Here is a 19,103-nt window from a genome sequence, read left to right as displayed (position 1 = left end):
ACTATTTTCTATTTTAATATATTTAGAAAATAAATGTATTCCTATGATCAAAGCTGAATCTTCAGCGTCATTACTCCAGTCTTCATTGACACATGATACTTTCAGAAATCATTCTAATATGCTGATTTGCTGCTTAATTATTTTTGATGGTTCTTATATATATATAAATGTTATTTGATCTAAAGATCTAAAATTGCATCTTCATCATTACAAATGTGCAATTACAAAATACATGACCTATTTCAATAGAAGTTACATTAAAGTATATTTTAGTTTACCATAAATGCTTGTCATTACATGGGGCAGTACACTTTTACTGTATTTCAAAAACAATGTAATTATTAATTGACATATAAAGATGTACTGACGTCCTACATAAGTGGGTCAGAAAACTAATTGCATTTAATATAAATTTAAACTGTAGTACATATTTATTGAATTGTAAATAACATGAAAACATTATTCAGTTCACACTGAAAAGTATATAACTTTTTTTTAGTATTCTAATGTGTACTTCTTTTTCACAAGAGTGCATGGAAATACATCTCACCGTCTGATAGAAGAAATAAAAGTTTTACAGGTTTGGCATGATATGAGGGTGCAAATAATGCAAACATGTTTGCATTTACTAATATATATATTTTTTTTTTCAGCCAATGCATGGCCAAATAGCAAGTGGTGCATTGTTTGGGACAGAACAGCGCTGTGTGCAGCACACGTACCACCTGTAACCTTCAGTAAGGAGTGAAAAACATTGATAAGGATGTTTGTGCAGTCTGTGATGTAACGGGCCGGACAGATTCTCCAGGCCACAAGCCGCATAAACAAAATGTTCTGAACTTTGGCCTACTACGCCCGTCACTAACCCTTACAGAAGAACACATTTTTAAACATGTATAAGAGGTTAGAGAAAAGTAGGCAATGCAAGTTAATATTTAAAAGTAGGCCTCAGAAGGGAAAATGAATCACTGTGAATATGAAAAAAAATGCAAAGAAAAAAAAGTGTTCTAAATAAATTGAATACATTTTTAAAACTCACTTTTTAAATACGATGCATTGATTTATTTTCACTTTAAAACACTTTTACTCAGAAACTATTACATTTAGCTATTAAACTTAAGAAACCACAAGTAACACTTGTAAAAGTAATATTTTAAAGGCTAAACTACTATTTTCTTATAAAATGTAAAATAATGATTTTATTTACAAATGTGAAAAAATCATTTTTACAATGCACTACTGTAGGAAGCCTCTGCACCTGGACTCACTGGAACTGGAAAGAGGTGATAAGCTTGAAAAGTATCAGTGAACCAGAAGCAAACACCACTGCAAACATTGTTTCATTATTCAACATCATGTGCAGTTAAAGTAGTTAGTAAGTCAATCTGAAAGATATGCATGCATTCATTCAACTAAAACAAAAAAACAAAAATCTATCCGAGACACAATATTTCATAATTAAAGTCATAAAAAGACACCAAGAGATATCCAACATTTATTACTGCATGCAATCACTTATAATCTTAATATTTGAAGTAATACAATATAATTGAAAAATATATTAAAAAAAATTAAATACCCATTTGCAAAAAAAATAAAAAATAAAAATAAAAAATGCAATCTAATGTGAATCATCTGCTGTTCATCTAAAGCCAGTTTTTGGTAGGATATTAAAGTGTAGCTCCAAATAATACATAGATGAATGGTGCTATAAATCTTATATAAGTTACTGAGCTGAATGATCCCTTTAACAGCCGTCATATGAACAATGTACAGAACCCAGCCTAATGTACAGAGCATGACTGAGGGACCTTTGAACAGAAGATGTGAATGAAAGTTAGTTAGTGAATGGACCAGCCGCCTTTAAAACCATTCACAGATAACAAGATATGCAGAGAGCAGCCATAATCTGAAGACTTGCCAACAACTAGCTCCAGTTATCTGGGAGAGATCTGTTAAAGAGCTGATTACAGCCACATCGATTCATCAGAGTCATCATCTTCAAACGTTTCTAAAAGACAAGCTCATTATTGCATTAAAAGGATGCAATTCTTTCAAATGAATTATTAAGCAGTTTAGCATAACCTTTAATTATTTCTATGGGTTTTTGATATAAAAAAGAAAATTGTCTCTGACTATGTAAAGGTCAATAAACCTCTGCAAATGTTAGATTAGTTTAGGCTGTAAAATGTCATATGGTGCAACTCCCAAAAATGTATGAATTATTATTGTTATTCTTTATTAATGTATGAATAAAAAATAAAGATCAAATAAAAAATAAAGTTAAAATAAAAAATATTTCCTAATTTTTTCATGAACAAATACATTTTCACTTGCTTTATGAAATGTAATGCAGAACATTTTTCTAAAATATTTAAAAACTATACCTTAAAAAGGTTTTTTATATATAATGCTGACCAACTTTTCATATTTAATATTGTTTCTAAATGACATACTGTAGGGGGAAAAAATCACTAAAAGGATGAAATGCTTTATGAAAGTTCTTTTTTTCTCATAATCTTGTATAGAACTATTTTTTATTTTCTAATTATTTTTCACAAAACTGCTACACTGCTTATTAATATTTGAAAATCATTTGTCTGCATCAGAAAAATACCTGTTATAAAAATAAAAAAAAGTTGAGGTTATGAAAGTAATGTGGTGCGACTCCCAAAAAAATTAACCAATATGAATACAAAGTACATTTCAAAGAACTACATTTCTAAGATCTTTTCTTTCTCTCTTTCCTTTTAAATTGATAAATGGTCAGAGGGCAGTTTTGCAGCTTCCCATCCTGTACATGCCATATGAGGTATTTTATAAAGAGCACACTGCAAAAATGTTTGCTGAGCCACTGCATTTAACTTGAAAATCAGCATTAAATGTCCTTTTCATGCTTGCTTTTTGATGAAATCCAACATATGACTCCAGGAATGAGTGCAGTGGGAAGCACCAAGGCCACAGCGCTCTTGCAGAATGACAGAAGGTAGAAAAGTAACATGTTGCTTGAGGAAAACGTCATCTTGTCCAGGAGCTGCAGCAGCACCAATGACACGCCGATGCATGCTGCCCTGACCGAGACGCTACCGTGATTCTGGCCTGCTGTTTGACTGTAGCCTGACAGGTGAAGACCAAGCCCCAGACCAAAAAGTGTGCCCATGTTCCTCAGCAGGCTGGCGAAGGGGGTGCTGTCCAAAAGGACCCAATCTGGATTGATGCACCATTTCTGGGCCTTAGCCAATGTCCACAGCAGATCCACACCCACAGCTTTCAGAAGCACATAAAAACCCACGGCGAAAAAGAGCAGGAACAGAGTCACGCAGACGTACTTCTTCAGACTAGCGCTGTAGATCCACTGCACTCTGGAAAATATTTCTGCTACAATTATACCTGGGAATAAAAGACCATCTATGTGAGCACTGATGCACTAAAATGGATATAGTTGTGCTAATTTTCATTGTGCTTTTCCAAATTGTAAATAAAACAGATATTATTGTAGTAGGTTTTACATGAAAGGTTCTGTTTTAGACTTTTACTTTCAAAATTTAATGTTCAATGTTACTTGCAATTAATTTTTTATGTTAGTGAAATTTACAAGCAATTTATGAGTACAAATTGTTTAAAAGTAAATCCTACACCAATTCTCTTTCAGATGAGCATGTTTTTAATATCTGAATTAAAAGTCGTTTTGATATTTATTTTGGAGGCAATAAAAGATAAATACATAAAATAAAATAAATACATAAAAAAAGAAAGAAAAGAAAGAAAAAAATAAATAAATAAAAGAAACGCCCAAATAATGTATTAGTATTTCTAAAAAAATAATTGTAATAAAACTGCCTCATTCCTTAATAATAATAATATTAATAATAATAATAATAATAATAATAATAATAAAATTAAGAAATGTTATATTTAACTAAAACTAAAACCATTAAAAAAAGTTACTGAAGTAAAATAAACATTAACTAATATAAAATAAAATGTAAAAACATTTTCTAATTTAAATCGAGATGGATGACAAAGCAACATTTCTCATATAAATTCAACTCGATGTACTGGAATAACTAGAACTGAAAAACATTAATAGGAGAGGAGATACCTACCTGAACAAACTCCACTGATAACTTGGTGTGGGAAATGAGCTGCCAGATAGACTCTAGACATGCACACCAGTAACTCCACCAAACCCAGAAGCATCCAGAGCATCAGCTGCAAACATCTGGAGGCAGGCGTTGTATTAAAACAGTGGTCTTCTTTAGATGATCAAGCACAGATGTCTCAAACTCACCTATATTGTAAAGGAGGTGGTTTTCTTTCAGCGACAATGGAAAGCACTGCTGTAACCATCACATACCCAACACCCGCAGAACCCATGGCGTGACCCGACGGGCTTCCTGCCAAAATTTAAACAAACGTGAATTATAATAACAGATTAGAAATATCAAATCAGAGATTGTGTGGTAAAAGCAAACGCTGTTTGATTAGACATCTGTACAGGAGCCTAAACTGGGCTGCTGGTTTCTCAGTCCTGAACACTTGTCAGGCTGGGAGACCAGCTAAATCCAGCTTAAACAAGATAAGACCAGCAAACCAGCCTAGGCAACATACCAGCAGCTATTTAGATAAAATATCAGTTCAGGACATGTCATTTATGGGCCTTTTTAATTGATGCGGGGTACTATTTCAGTTCAAGAATGAGTGGATACTTGCCAACATGTGTAATATCGGTAGTAAGTAACACATATGACTTCATTCAAAGGCGGCCCTTCAACTGGAACACTACGATAACATGAGGCGGATCCGTTTCCACATGAAAGATTAAAACTGCTACCTTGCTTAAATTGCATAACTACCCATTTAGAAAGTAGCAGGTTTTAATTGGAGATTCATGCACAACATGAATGTAATAAGAAGGAGATTTAATATTCAATCAACCATGGTTTATTTGTGAAGTACACCCCAAAAGATTAGGCTTACCAGACATGAAATGATGATTTTTAGTTGAAATAAGTTTATTATGTGAGTTAAAAAGAGTCTGTAGAGTAAAAAGCCATTATACAAACCCGTTTGAGCACAAAAGGCTGTGACAGACCCATCAAAATCAAGTATTTCAGATAGTTGTGCAATAAATACTGTAATATACCTGGTCCAGTTTCACATGTGATGGAGAATTGCTGCAGTTCAGGACGTTTTATAGGACCATAAAACCTAGTCTCATGTACCCACCAGTACGGCCTCTCACCGAACAGCACCCTATGAATATATCATAAAATAATATGGAAATGCATCATTAAAAATCATTTGTTTTAATTGTATAGGAAAGAAAACATGCAGCATAATAATAATAATTCATTTAAATAAAATAATATAATATAATGTAAAACATACTCCAATGTATGTTTTTTCTTCACCTTGAAATATAATTTTTTACAGTGTAATAAATTGGATGAATTGCATTATCAGAAATATTATAAATTCAATTATCAAGTTAAGCATTAATATTTAAATGATTTGTTTATATTTATTCATTATAAATCATTAAATTGTGTTCTATGTTTTCATTGTGCTGTAATATTTAATTTATATTATATCTGATAATTCCCCTATTTATTTACTGTAAAATTTATTTTATTTTTTTTACTGTGTAATAAAATTGGTGGAAACTACTGGAAATATTATAAATTAAATTATCAATTAAAAATGAGTTATTTCTAATAACATTAAACATTGTGTATATACGTTATTACATAAACATTAATAAAGTAACTGTGTTCAATGTGTTATTTGTGCTGCAGTAGTTAAGTTATTAGATTTCTGATAATGCACCGATTTATTAAACCATAAAACTTATTTCACATGTTATTTGCCATTACTTAATCTTATTTGTGAAGTTTACTAGCCATTTCTGAGTGCAAATTGGTTCCAAGTCATTTCTTTCATCCAGCATAATCTTATCCTGTTTATTTACACAAACTGATGAGCATCTCACCACTTCAGCACCAGGTTCAGCCAGTCTCCAACCACAGCCACCCAGATGAGTTTAACACCTATGTCTCTGCGCAGATGAAACCAAATGGGAAAAAACACAAAGAACGTGGTGTGGAGATCGGCCACAGAGGACACCCACTGAAACAGATTCTCGTAGTCCAGGTACTCCGTCTGCAAATGGATGGCTAGGTTCACTCCCCAGCTGTGGAGCAGGTCCATCTCTGCAGTCTGAGATCGGGACGGTCACCCTGCAAATGTGGAGGACAGACACAGGGCACAGGAATGGGGATCAAACTGCAGATACGAAGGCAGCCTGCCAGGCTTCATCCAACCATTTCTTTTCTAGTTGGACTTTATTCAAGGCTAGATGGATTGGTTTTGTTTGCATGTTGACTGGAGAAGTCAGAGGCCCTCGATTTCAGGACCTTTCACCTGTGATGACGCTGATGGGACATATGCTGATAATATGCTGAGTGGACAGACTGATTAGCTTTGTGATGTCACTGGAATGATACATTTAATACAAATATTCTTTTTTAAAAAAATGGTTTTAATGGTTCTGTCTGGCTTTTGATCATTTGTCAGTCTGCAAATGAGAAAAAGAATGAAGCATACTGTCCTCATGACTAATTCATTTATCCATTTGTGTTTTGACTTGAGACATTTAGTTTTGGTGTACTTCATGGTATTGTTTCTTACAAACAAATGTTTTAAGAACATTGGGCTTTGCTTAAGCATAATATAGGCATATTTCTAAAGTTTAATATACTTTAAAAGAATATACTTGCATGCAAATTTAATGTAATGTTCAACGCCATTCGCCAGCCTGTTGAGGAACATGCGCACCCTGTTTTTTTTAAAATATACTTTTAAGATTTTAGGTACACTATAAATTTGCATTCTATGGAAGCCCATTTACGCCACTGAATAAAAAATAAAACAAAGTAATTGCGACTTTATAATCCAAAATTCTGACTTTTTTTCCTCCGAAATTGCGAGTTTGACAATGTCTGACAATTCTGAGAAATAGACAGATTTCTAATTCTAAGAAATAAAGTCAGCATTGCGAAATAAAAAAGTTTTTTGTCTCACAATTGCGAGTTTATATGCCGCAATTCTGACTTTCTTTTTTTTCTCACAATTACGAGTTCGTATCTCACAATTATGACTTTTTTTTTTTTAAGTCATAATTGTGAGCTTATATCTCGTAATTCTGAATGTATAACTTGCAAAACTTGCAAAAAAAAAAAAAAAAAAGTCAGAATTTTGAGATAAAAAAATCGCAGTTACCTTGTTTTATTTTTTATTTAGTGGCGGAAACATGCTTCCATCGCATTCAATACAATTAAGCACATTTCTTTTTCACAAGGGTTTGGATTTGGGGAAGTGTGTGAGGGCCCCACTTTTGTCTTGGAACCAAAATATCATAGAAACATGGGAGTGGGCTATTTTGATTAGCATACTGAAAAGTGACCAATCCAAAATCGTTGCAGGGCGTTTTGTACCAGCAAACGCCATTTTCTTCTATTCTGTGCGAAGATGATCTGTAAGCAATTGGAAAGATAAACAAACAGTACAAGTATCAGCAACAACAGACTAACAACTAACAACAGCTATGCTTGTCATTTAAGCATCAGTGATCAATTTAATGATTGATTTGTGTAACACACATGTAAACAAACAAATTCAATGCAAATCAGCAAGTACCTATGTAAGCAGTCTGTGAGCAACAGGTTCCCATAACACCGAGATTATCTTCTAAATAGGATTCCCCTGTTTTGTTTGGGTACATTTTTGCCCTGGTTTTTCCAAAAGTCAAAAATGACGTAGGCCTATAAAATAATCACAAAACGTGCTTGTTTAGTCAAAATAAATAAATAAGATACACTTGTTTTACAATAGGACATTATTTAAATTGTAAAGTATTTACACTTGAAATATCGTATTATGCTTATTTAAATGAACAAAAAATGAGTAACATTTATACACAATAAGGTAACATTTTAATATTAAAATAATGCATTTAGCAGATGCTTTTATCCAAAGCAACTTAGGTGCAGTCAGGCTAACATTTTTTACCTAACGTGTTTTCTGGGAATCGAACCAACAACCTTTTGCGATGCTAATGCAATGCGCTACCACTGAGCCACAGGATCCCACAATAAACATATAACACGAAAATATTGATAAATATGGAATGATGCAAACCTTAGGATTCATTTTTTTATGTAACAAATTAATATTTCATTTGTAAGAATCGCTCATAACCTAAAGTTTTATAAAGCATGTAAATAGACATTTTGATCAAATTTCGAATATTAATAGATATATTCATATCTTGTTATAAGTAAATACATTTTTATTTTATTAGTACACTATATATATGAAGAAGGTGTTCCTCAGATCCAATTATATATATATATATATATATATATATATATATATATATATATATATATATATATATATATATATATATATATATATATATAATTGGATATATTTAGAAATAGAGTTACAGATGTTGACAGAGGTTGGATGTGTTTCTGATGTCACAGGTTAGTTCAATGATTCACTGCTACGTCTTTTCTATGTTCTTTTTCTCCTGAACTTGTTTGTGTGTTATCTCTTCTGACAGGACACACACTGTCTTTTTTTTTTTCTGTTCCACTTTGTGTTTTATTACACATGTGCAAGGTTCAAAGATCGTTTTGTCCATGCGTTGCGGTGGTGGGCCTGCTAGTATAAAAACCACAGGCAGGCGCTGGAGGACTACCACTCTTGACCAGCTCTACAACACATAGGGCCTTAGAGAAAGTCTAAACATGAATGCTGTGATGGACACGGTGCACGGGTTTGGCGTGAGTAGCACCCAATACCTGCAGACCCATTACAAAGATGCCCAAGGATGGTTTCTTTTCGTCTCCTTCGCGGCAGATCTGAGGAACACCTTCTTCATCTTCTTTCCCATCTGGTTCCATCTGAAAGAATCAGTCGGGATCAAGCTCGTCTGGGTGGCGGTGATAGGAGACTGGCTCAATCTGGTCTTCAAATGGTAAGCATAACGTTTTTACTGTCCAATGATATCATATGTTGAATTTTAATGTAGTTCTATTTATCTATTTAAGGATCCTGTTTGGAGAACGTCCTTACTGGTGGGTCCATGAGACTTCTTACTACATCAACGGCTCAGCGCCACATATTGAGCAGTATCCCATGACCTGTGAGACCGGCCCAGGTGCGTCCTTCTCCTCTAAAGTACCATAGTAATCCACTTATCACCTGTTCCATCATACATCAAAAGAGCACTTTGATCACGTAGCTGCTTCTTGATGCAGGAAGCCCATCTGGTCATGCTATGGGGGCCGCTGGGGTTTACTACACATTGGTCACTTCAATACTTGCCATAATGCTGAGCAAAGAGAAGAAAACCTCATCTAAGAGCCTGTAAGTCAATCTTTATCACAATTAAGCTATTTTAACACCGCTTCCGTTTCAAAATATATAGTTGCCTCTGCAATATTATTTATGATGTACTATGTTTTTCAATCAGATACTTGCGTGGTTCACTTTGGACGCTCTTCTGGACGGTCCAGGTCTGTGTTTGTCTCTCTCGAGTCTTCATCGCCGCTCATTTCCCACATCAAGTTTTCGCAGGAGTTATTTCAGGTAAGCGGTTCAGAAAACCATCATTTAAAAATATCGGTTTTCTAATTTAATATATTTAAATATATAATGTTTTCTTGTGACGCAAAGCTGAATTTCCAACATCTTTACTCCAGTCCTCAGTATCACATGATACTTCAGAAATCATTCAAATGTGCTATTTTGCTGTTCGGGAAACATTTATTATTATCAGGGTTTTACTGCTTAATATTTTTCTGGAGACCGTGATACACTACCATTCAAAAGTTTGGGGTAAGCAAAAAACATTATAATAATTTTATTCAGCAGTGATGCATTAAACTAATTAAAAGGGACAGTCAAGACATTTAATTTTACAAAATATTTATATATATATATTTTTTAATGCTTTCTATTCATCAAGAATCCTACAAAACATGCATCACAGTTTCCACAAATATTAAGAAGCAAAAAAATTTTTTAACATGGACTATATTAAGAACCATTATAAATTAATTAAAATGTATTAATGGAGCACCAGTAATAATGGATAATAACTGGGCAGCATATCAGCATATTAAGAGTGATATATGAAGGATGCTCAAAATTCAGCTTTGCGTCACGGGAATAAGTGACATTTTAAAATAGAAAACACTTCTATACAATCTTTACTGTATTTTAGATCAAATAAATGCAGCCATGGCGAGAATAAGAAACTGCTTTTAAAAAAAACACATACACACAAATCACAATTATTCCAAACTTTTGACTAGTAGTGTACCTGTTAAGGAGCATAACAATTTTAAAAATGTTTTTGAGGTAATAAAATAAAGGAATTTGTTTCTTGTTTTTCACAGGTATGATTGTTGCGGAGGCCTTCAACAGACAGAAATGGATCTACAGTGCCAGTCTAAAGAATTACTTCAACATCACAGTGGTCCTGCTCTCTTTTGCGGTGGGCTTGTACCTGCTGCTCAAAGCTCTGGGTGTGGATCTGCTGTGGACGCTCGAGAAAGCCCAGCGGTGGTGCGTCAATCCCGCCTGGGTCCATTTGGACACCACACCGTTCGCCAGCCTGTTAAGGAACATGGGCACCCTGTTTGGTCTGGGACTCGGCCTGCACTCCCCACTGTACACGGAAAGCAAGAAGAGCAGCAGCGCTCAGGTCAGGATGGCCTGTATCGTCGCCTCTCTGTCTCTGCTGCATCTCTTCGATACCATCAAGCCTCCCACACACACGGCTGCCCTCTTCTACCTGCTGTCTTTCTGCAAGAGCGCCACCGTTCCCCTCGTCACGGTCAGCATCATCCCATACTGCATGTCCGGAGCCCTCAGTTTACAAAGCAAAAAACAGCTTTAAGCTGGAAAAGAAACCGCACAAGACTGTGAGCAATTACACAACTATCTACAGTATTCCAAACTAACGTGTTTTTCATAGTTCATCCCGTCAGTCGAAGGAGCACTACCAATGAACAACCTGCCTGTTTAAATGGGATGCAGATACTTAGTTTAAATTAAGCACTGGTATATAACATTAAGGTGAAACGTTGTGTGAGATTTGTAGTTTTAGTGTTTTTTATCTTAGTGCCTTTGGATCTTCATGAAAAGGTCTGGCATTTGTGTTTAGTTCTTTTTTGAGAACTGAAATTATGCATTACAGTATATGTATAGGACGAAAAATTCTGCCCTTCCTAAGATGTGGACGTTTTTGATGTATTTTCTGTAATATTTTATTTTTTTGGAAATGCTTTAGGTTGTTTTTAATAAAACACTGAAAATATAGCTTGCACAGTATTGTTGTTTAATTTTTTTTTTATTATTATTTTTTTACACATTTTAAATAATTTGTACAAAAACACAAGGTTTGTTGACACATAATGTATCGAGATTTTACACTAAATTTAATTTACAATATATATATGAATGCATTTTAAAACTATTAATATTTGGTGTTAAGTAGTGTAAAAAAAAAAATATGAAAGAATTTTAAAAACTTCTTTTGAACAGTTTTAGATGGCGTATTTATGTCACCCATAAACACATTTGATTAATCAAATCAACTCCAATAAAACAGGTGTGAGTCAAGTGAGGACCTTATCTGAATTGCACTATAAATCCATAGCTTCAAAAACAATATCAACTGGAAGATTGTTTATTGGCACAAGCTCTGTGCTACATCATACAATACAGTCTTCAATCAGCTTTATGTTTGGTGATCACTGGCCTAATAAAACAAAACTTCTGCTCTAAATGTCCACACACTGATTTTCCAGGTCTGTTTTGTGAATTAAAACGTGAACAGTTCACCCACAAATAAACACTGTCATAATTTAAATATTGTTCTGTTCAACACACATAGACCTCCAAAGACTTATAGCACATGACATTATAGCTTTTTTAGGAGAGAGCCAAAAACCTGCCAAATCTAACTGTATGGAAACGAGTGGCTTGAACATTCTGCAAAATATCTCTTTTCATATATCCATGCACATCAACAGTTATATGAATTTGGAATGACATGAGGTTGAGCAAATGATGACATAACTGTCAATTTCAGGTGAACTGTTCATTAAACTACTTTGACAAACAAAAGACAAAAAGATGATCCACAGCCCAGTGATTCAAAGCAGTATATTACATACACATATGCATACAGTATATAAAAGATGTCTTACTACTGCTGCTCATTCTAATTCACAATTCTTGCAATTATTATTACAAACCAGTTCAATGGCTAATAACTTACCAGTGAATTAAGTGCATTATGATGATTTCTGAAGGATAACTTCAAATGAACAAAGCAAAAAATAAAACTATTTCAACTTCATAGGCCATGGAGTCAACCATTCTGATCAAACGAAGACAATCATCAAACGACTCAATCATATAACCCTGAGTTGGTACTCTTAAAATTATTACTAGTAAAATTATTTAAACGTGAAGGTCCAAAAAAAATCACAAGCTGGCTTTGAAGCATCAAGTCAGAAGATTAATATACAGTACATTATATTTTTGTTGATGGACGGGAAAAATAGTTATGTGGTTCATCAAAAACAGAAAAGGAGCCTCTATCAACTGAAGGTGACTGTTTCATTGATTGCTACAGAATAATCTAGTTCTGATGCGTCGTAACATGAGGCATGTGTTTGGTGTAGACGGAGTCTGGATGATCACGACAGCACCTGGATGTCAGTGTGTGTCTGCCGTCCTTTTATTCCTCTCCTGCGGTGAGTTTGCAGCAGGTCTCCTTCAGTAAAGCCTCAGCTTCTGCTCTCTTCACCAAACTATTGGCTTTACCCTGGTAACGTCCAGCCTTCCCTGCTCCTTTACCCTGCAGCAGCTCTGACACCCTGCACACCACGACACAAACACAGGAGAATGTGTTTCAGAAGACTCCCACCTACTGGAAGAAGCGCTGCACAACATAAATCTACATGCAACCTTGGAACAATGTGAAAATTCAGTCAGATTTAATATAGCATCATTCGCTTGACAGTCATTCTCATGAAGTCAGTAACGCCAAAGCAAAGGAATATTAGCAGTCAAACTAGATGGAAGAACGGTTAACAGAGTTCAGTTGTTTCTGTGTCACGTCTATGTAACTCTTTTCTTTTCATGTCAGTGTATTATTGTGGTATCAAATATCTGAGATGTGAAAATCACTTTACATGCAGACTGACAGTATTTGCTCGTCTTAGTGGGTGGTTCTTGTTCAGATTAAGCTGTCACTATTAACCCATTAAAGGGGGGTGAAATGCTATTTCATGCATACTGAGTTTTTTACACTGTTAAAGAGTTGGATTCCCATGCTAAACATGGACAAAGTTTCAAAAATTAAGTTGTACGTTTGAAGGAGTATTTCTGTTCGAAAAATACTCCTTCTGATTTGTCACAAGTTTCGGAAAGTTTTCTTCGAGTATGGCTCTGTGTGACGTTAGATGGAGCGGAATTTCCTTATATGGGTCCTAAGGGCACTTCTGCTGGAAGAGCGCGTGTGCCCGTATAGCAGAGCACTGAGAGCACAACAGACTTCACTGATCAGAGAGAGAGCGTCGCCAAAAGTCACAAAAGGAGTGTGTTTTTGGTTGCCAGGGCAAGACAACTGCACAGATTACCAAAAAAAAACAGCATTAAGGGACCAGTGGATGGAGTTTATTTTACAGAGCATCAATGGAGTTGTGCAAGTGTTTGTTCCCTGCATTTCGAAGATGCTTGTTTTACAAACAAGGCCCAGTTTGACGGCGGATTTGCACATTGTTTATTTCTTAAGGATAATGCAGTCCCAACTAAAAAGGGTCACGATCGTGTGTTGGAACCGCATGCGGTGAGTAAAACTGCTTCAAATATCTCTGTGTTGTTAACTTAGCTATCGGCGCGTAAGCACATCAAGTAAACAACATGCGATGTTGTCATCAAACTGCACTTTCCACATGTACAGCTTGTTTGGTTGGTTTTTTCCTCACGGTAATGTCACAGCTTCCAAACGCGCTCAACACAAAAGCCTACTGTCGCTCGTGATTCTTTAGCTCCGCCCACACGTCACGCCTCCAGCTGGTCGTGTTTTTCCGGGAAAAATCGGTACAGACTATCTTTCTCTTATGAATATAATAAAACTAAAGACTTTTTGGAGTTATGAAGGATGCAGTACTACTCTATAGGTACTCAAGATTAACAGGATATTGAGTGAAAACGAGCATTTCACCCCCCCTTTTAAAGCCTACTGTATCATATTTGATATGCAAATTTCTAAGGCCTGTAAATGATCAAAATGACCAAAACATGATCAAAAACCTGTTTTACATAATCTACTACATGCCTTCTGTCATCTTGATTGACAGTTTAATTATTTTTTTTGTAAGAAAAAAGCCTTTTAGTGGCTTCATCTTAGGTTTAATTGTTATCCCTACATAACTTTTTAGAAAAATCATGTTAAAATGTGAGTATCACATGAGATACATGAGGCTTTTGAGGAATGCTTATCTCTCAGTTATCATTACATTACATGATATATTTTGACCCCACAACTAAAAACTACAGAGCTTTGATCATAAAACTGAACATCATGAAAATAATCTTAAGACAAAACTTGGTACAGATAGTTAGACAACTGCTATCTATAGGCATTTTAGCAAGTAGTCTACTTTACTGTTATAAAGATCTCCTTGATTTGCATTAAAAGCTATTTAATCTTACATATCGGCATTAGACCGTAAATCTCAGCAACTGCACAAAATTATATATTTTGCTTAGTTTGGGCCTATGAATAAAATGGAGATGTTTTTTCTTCCTCGAGTATGAGCTCCATATTCTTACCATATCACATTATGAGCCATAAAAGCCTGATGTACCAAAATTGATTAAATAAAAAACACATTAAAATATATGTTTTCTAGACTTTGTGAAAATTTTGAGTAATTATTCCATTTAAACAATTTTGATTTTGCTTACTATTATTTAATATGTCAGGCTTCACAGGGTTAAAAATTGGCAGAATGAAAGGGAATAAACTATCATAGGTCTCACCGAGGTGCCACTTCAGTGACGGTATTCTCAGGCCCTGCGAGCAGGAACAGTCCTGCACCCTTCTCCTCGCCCACGGTCAGAAAGATCACTGTATCCTACACAAACACAGCATTGACAGAATAAACCACGCTCCAACCTCCAGAACCTCAGAATAACAATGCAAATACATTCCGTTCAATGTATAAAAGATGTGCTTCACCTGAAATCCAATTTCATTGGCGATGATGTTCATGAACTCATTATCACCGTCTTTACTGTGAAAACAACAAGGATTATTATCAACCAACTTGGGTGCAACTTTTGAATCGACTAAAGGCTTCAACAGAAGAAGTCAAACACACTTGTGCATGCTGAAGAAGTTTCCTCTGTCCGGTTTGTTTTTGAAGTTCTGCGCTATCAGAACAGCCATTTCCCTCAGGATAATTAGATTACTCTGTCAGAGGAACATAAAGGTAATGATTAATAACTGCAAAAGTGAAAGATTAATCCTGCAGAATGAAGGTTTTACCTTCTGAAGTCGTTTGACCGTCTTCTGTAGCTTGTCCACAGCATCAACATGCTCATCTGCCCCTGTCCTAATAAAGCACAACGCCAAACATTAGTTCATGCTAGAAGAAAAGCAGACCGGTCACTTGACTCCAACTCACTTGAGAAGGCCGGTCAGTGATTTTTCAATGCTGTAACTCTTTTCAGCATATTTCAGCACTCTGTTGCCAGCTATGAAGATCAGATTGGTTTTATTCTTCTTCCCTTTTTCGGTCCCCAAAATCTTTATAACCTAAGGAGAATTGTTTTTGAGAGATTAATCAGTAGAATAGCTCTGAATAAGAGAGTAAACTCCCCAGGTTAAGGTAAGACAGGGAGAGGAGGGCGGACCTGAAGGTGACTGAGGTTGGACACATGAGTCCCACAGCACATGTTAGCATCTACACCCTCAATGTCCACGATTCTGATGGGACCAGCAGGGTCATCAGGAAGACCGCGGCTTCTCACCTGTCCATGAGAAGAGCCAAAATTGGAATTGATAGTGTTGCGCAAAGTAGAAGTGAATTTGGAGGTAAAATTAATTTTTTTTAAATTAATTTTGTTGTCCACAATTAGGAAAGAAGGGAAATATTTGCTAAAAATCTAATCAAATCAAAATAAAGGCAATTGAAAACAAAGAATGTTTTCATTGCTTGTCTCAATTTAAGATGGATTTTACATTTTGCTTTTAATTTCAGTTTTGCAGTTTTGTAGCTCAGTTTCTATTGAGTCATTTCATATAATTTTATCAGCAAGAATGCATTTATTCATTCAAAAGTTAGAGTAAAGACTATCATAATGTGATAAAAAAAAAAATATATATATATATTAAACAAATGTTCTTTTTAATCCTGAATTAAAAATGTATTATGGCTTCCACAGAACAGGACAACCCTTTTCAACACTGATAATAATGATGAAGGTTTCTTGAGCATTAAATCAGCATAGTAGAATGATTTCTGTATGGATCATGTGACACTAAAGACTTAAGTATTGATGCTGAACATTCAGCTTTGCATCACAGGAATAAATAATATTTTAAAATACATTCAAACAGAAAAAGAGATATTTTAAATTGTAAAAATATTTTACAATATTACTATGTTTACTACATTTTTTTATAAAATAAATCCACCCTTGGGAAGCATAAGAGACTTTCTTTTAAAAACAAATAAAAAATATTAGCAACCCCAAATGTTTGAGCAACAGTGTATATTACACTTTTCCACTTTAAATTTATTTTATTCCAAATTATAATTTTTTTTTGCATTGTTTTATTTTACATTTAATGCATGTTGTGTGATATATATTGCGCATATTGAATTACTGATTAAAGATAACTCACTTGTTCTCTAGTTTGGGTTGTACAACTTGAAGTGTGTAAATGTTAATGAAAATGTGATTCCTTTAAAGACTAAAAGCTGATTTCTGAAGGTGCACACATGCCTTCTCAACAGCAGGATCATCAATGGACAGGAGATTGACGGCGACTGGAACGTGTGCACGAATCTTCTCATTCACAGCCGCCTCCAAAGCCTCCATCTCTCCGGGCTTCACCGTGGCTGTGTCCAGCTCTATGCTGCTACGCTGACGTCCCAATTCCCTGAATCATAGCCAAGCCGAGTGATTTCACATTCAGAAATCAAACGTATTTCCCAAATCATTAAACAGATCCTGCCAAAGCTCTTACCAAGAAGTAGTTTTGTAGCCAAACATCGTATCAGCCAAAGCTGTGATCAAGTGTTGACCTTTAAAAATGAAAATAAGCATGTGATGAAATTAGTTTAAGCTTGATTTAACCCTATAAATCTGCTCTATCATATTTGATATGCATATTTCTAAGCCCTCTAAATGATCAACATCATCAAGTTTGTGGTAGAAACCTGTTGCACACAATCTAGTAGATGCCTTATGTCATCTGATTAATAAATAATTTTATTTTTTATTTTTTAGTAAGTAAAAGGCTGTGTGTGTATGTTTTTTTTTTTTTTTTGATTAGGCAACCATATAAATAACTTTTTTATTGTTAGTAATTACTGAGTGGACTGAAGCAACTTAGGTTTACTTGATGATCCATATCATTCATAATTTTGTTCCTCTCACGTCACAATCATCATTGCATTGCATTGCATTATATGTTAATATAATGCAATGCAAAATAAAAACTACAGAGCTTTGATCAGAAAACTAAGCATTAAATATCGTTTTACTGAGACAACTGATTAGGAAATAGCAATAATTGATATTTGCATGCATTACATAAGTAGTCCTTACCCGAGTGTTGCTGCATGTGGTCAAAGCGCCGTTCCCAGTTCAGTTTGATGTGCACCTCCTGACCCTCCTCCAGGGCAGAGCTGATGAAATGCACCGCATCTGGACCCTGTCTCAACACACGCAGGACACTGACACCTCCAACCGTCCCACGATCATCAGGCTGGACATGGAAAACAATAAAAAATCAAGCTCACGCAAGGAAAAGTATATTCAAGGATCGTTTACTTCTGTTTACCTGCATGCCATTAGAGAGGGGGAACTCACCTGTCCTCCACCCTCCGGAAACAGAATCGTGTCTTTCAGTTTCAGATTAAAGCCCTTCAGCTTTTCTTTCTTTCCATTATTCTCTAGGGTTAATTCTGCAGGCACGCAAGAGACTACACATGTGTCGAACTGTAAAAAGAAAATTGACAAACAACATGGACAATGGACTTGAACTCTTGCAGTGACAAATGCATTTTTTTAAAGTACCTTAAAATATGTTACTGTTAATATCAGCATGTGTAATTATTTTACATGAACTTTATGTAACGAAGGAAATTCTCTGCAGCTGTCACTGTTGTACATGTGCTGTCACTGAAAACATTGTTCACTCATTCAGATTATGTTCGACATTTATTGCTCAGGCGATACACGTGCAGTGAAATATCATACGATCTGAAAAAGCCAAATACCTCTTGCATATAACTGTCCCTCTGACACTGGAAAGCCATGTTTCGACTAAATGTAAAGTACAAGTGATCGGTATTTTTGCTACAGTAAAACGCAACCGAAAGTTAAAAGATGGTCGTCGTTTTCAAAATAAAAGTCTCAAACAGTAACAGTAATTTAGTGTGTTACTGGTTACTTGCGGTGTCTTTGTAATCATTTAAGAAATTTACTAGCAATTTTCTGAGTGAAAATCGTTCCCTAGCATTTTCAAGCAATTCTTACTTCAGAAGCGTGAGTGTCAATGCATTAAACCCAGAGGTGTAAAAATTTTACTCAAGTGAAAGTACAAGTACTCAGTGAAAACTTTGCTCAATTAAAAGTTCTGGTCAAAATCATACTTGAGTAAAAGTAAAAAAGTACAACTTTAAATTGTAGGCCTACTCAAGTATTAAAAAAGCAGAAGTACTTTTTTTCTCACAGACAATACAGAAGAATGGTTAAAGGGAGAGAATGAA

General features: G+C 35.0%; 3 protein-coding genes across 3 annotated transcripts; 1 reads left to right on the top strand and 2 right to left on the bottom strand.

Moving 5' to 3' along the window:
• Positions 1–1,482: 1,482 nt before the first annotated feature.
• On the bottom strand, positions 1,483–6,371 carry g6pc1a.1 (glucose-6-phosphatase catalytic subunit 1a, tandem duplicate 1). Its single transcript, XM_026223100.1, has 5 exons — positions 5,993–6,371; positions 5,147–5,256; positions 4,292–4,397; positions 4,107–4,222; positions 1,483–3,390 (listed from the first exon to the last, which is right to left on the bottom strand). Exons 1-5 carry the CDS (start codon positions 6,208–6,210, stop codon positions 2,879–2,881), a joined length of 1,062 nt encoding a protein of 353 aa, XP_026078885.1. The 5' UTR covers positions 6,211–6,371; the 3' UTR covers positions 1,483–2,878.
• Positions 6,372–8,738: 2,367 nt separating this feature from the next.
• On the top strand, positions 8,739–11,246 carry g6pc1a.2 (glucose-6-phosphatase catalytic subunit 1a, tandem duplicate 2). The gene is made up of 5 exons (XM_026223099.1): positions 8,739–9,046; positions 9,120–9,229; positions 9,330–9,438; positions 9,545–9,660; positions 10,473–11,246. Exons 1-5 carry the CDS (start codon positions 8,817–8,819, stop codon positions 10,973–10,975), a joined length of 1,068 nt encoding a protein of 355 aa, XP_026078884.1. The 5' UTR covers positions 8,739–8,816; the 3' UTR covers positions 10,976–11,246.
• Positions 11,247–11,751: 505 nt separating this feature from the next.
• aarsd1 (alanyl-tRNA synthetase domain containing 1) lies at positions 11,752–18,739 on the bottom strand. Its single transcript, XM_026223089.1, has 12 exons — positions 18,612–18,739; positions 18,202–18,330; positions 17,938–18,097; positions 17,354–17,411; positions 17,110–17,266; positions 16,015–16,131; positions 15,786–15,916; positions 15,647–15,713; positions 15,480–15,571; positions 15,338–15,392; positions 15,139–15,233; positions 11,752–12,965 (listed from the first exon to the last, which is right to left on the bottom strand). Exons 1-12 carry the CDS (start codon positions 18,648–18,650, stop codon positions 12,827–12,829), a joined length of 1,239 nt encoding a protein of 412 aa, XP_026078874.1. The 5' UTR covers positions 18,651–18,739; the 3' UTR covers positions 11,752–12,826.
• Between the last annotated feature and the right edge of the window lie 364 nt (positions 18,740–19,103).

Source organism: Carassius auratus, chromosome 37, assembly GCF_003368295.1.
Source record: "Carassius auratus strain Wakin chromosome 37, ASM336829v1, whole genome shotgun sequence".
NCBI classification, from domain to species: domain Eukaryota; kingdom Metazoa; phylum Chordata; class Actinopteri; order Cypriniformes; family Cyprinidae; genus Carassius; species Carassius auratus.
This window is presented reverse-complemented; position numbering and strand designations above follow the sequence as displayed.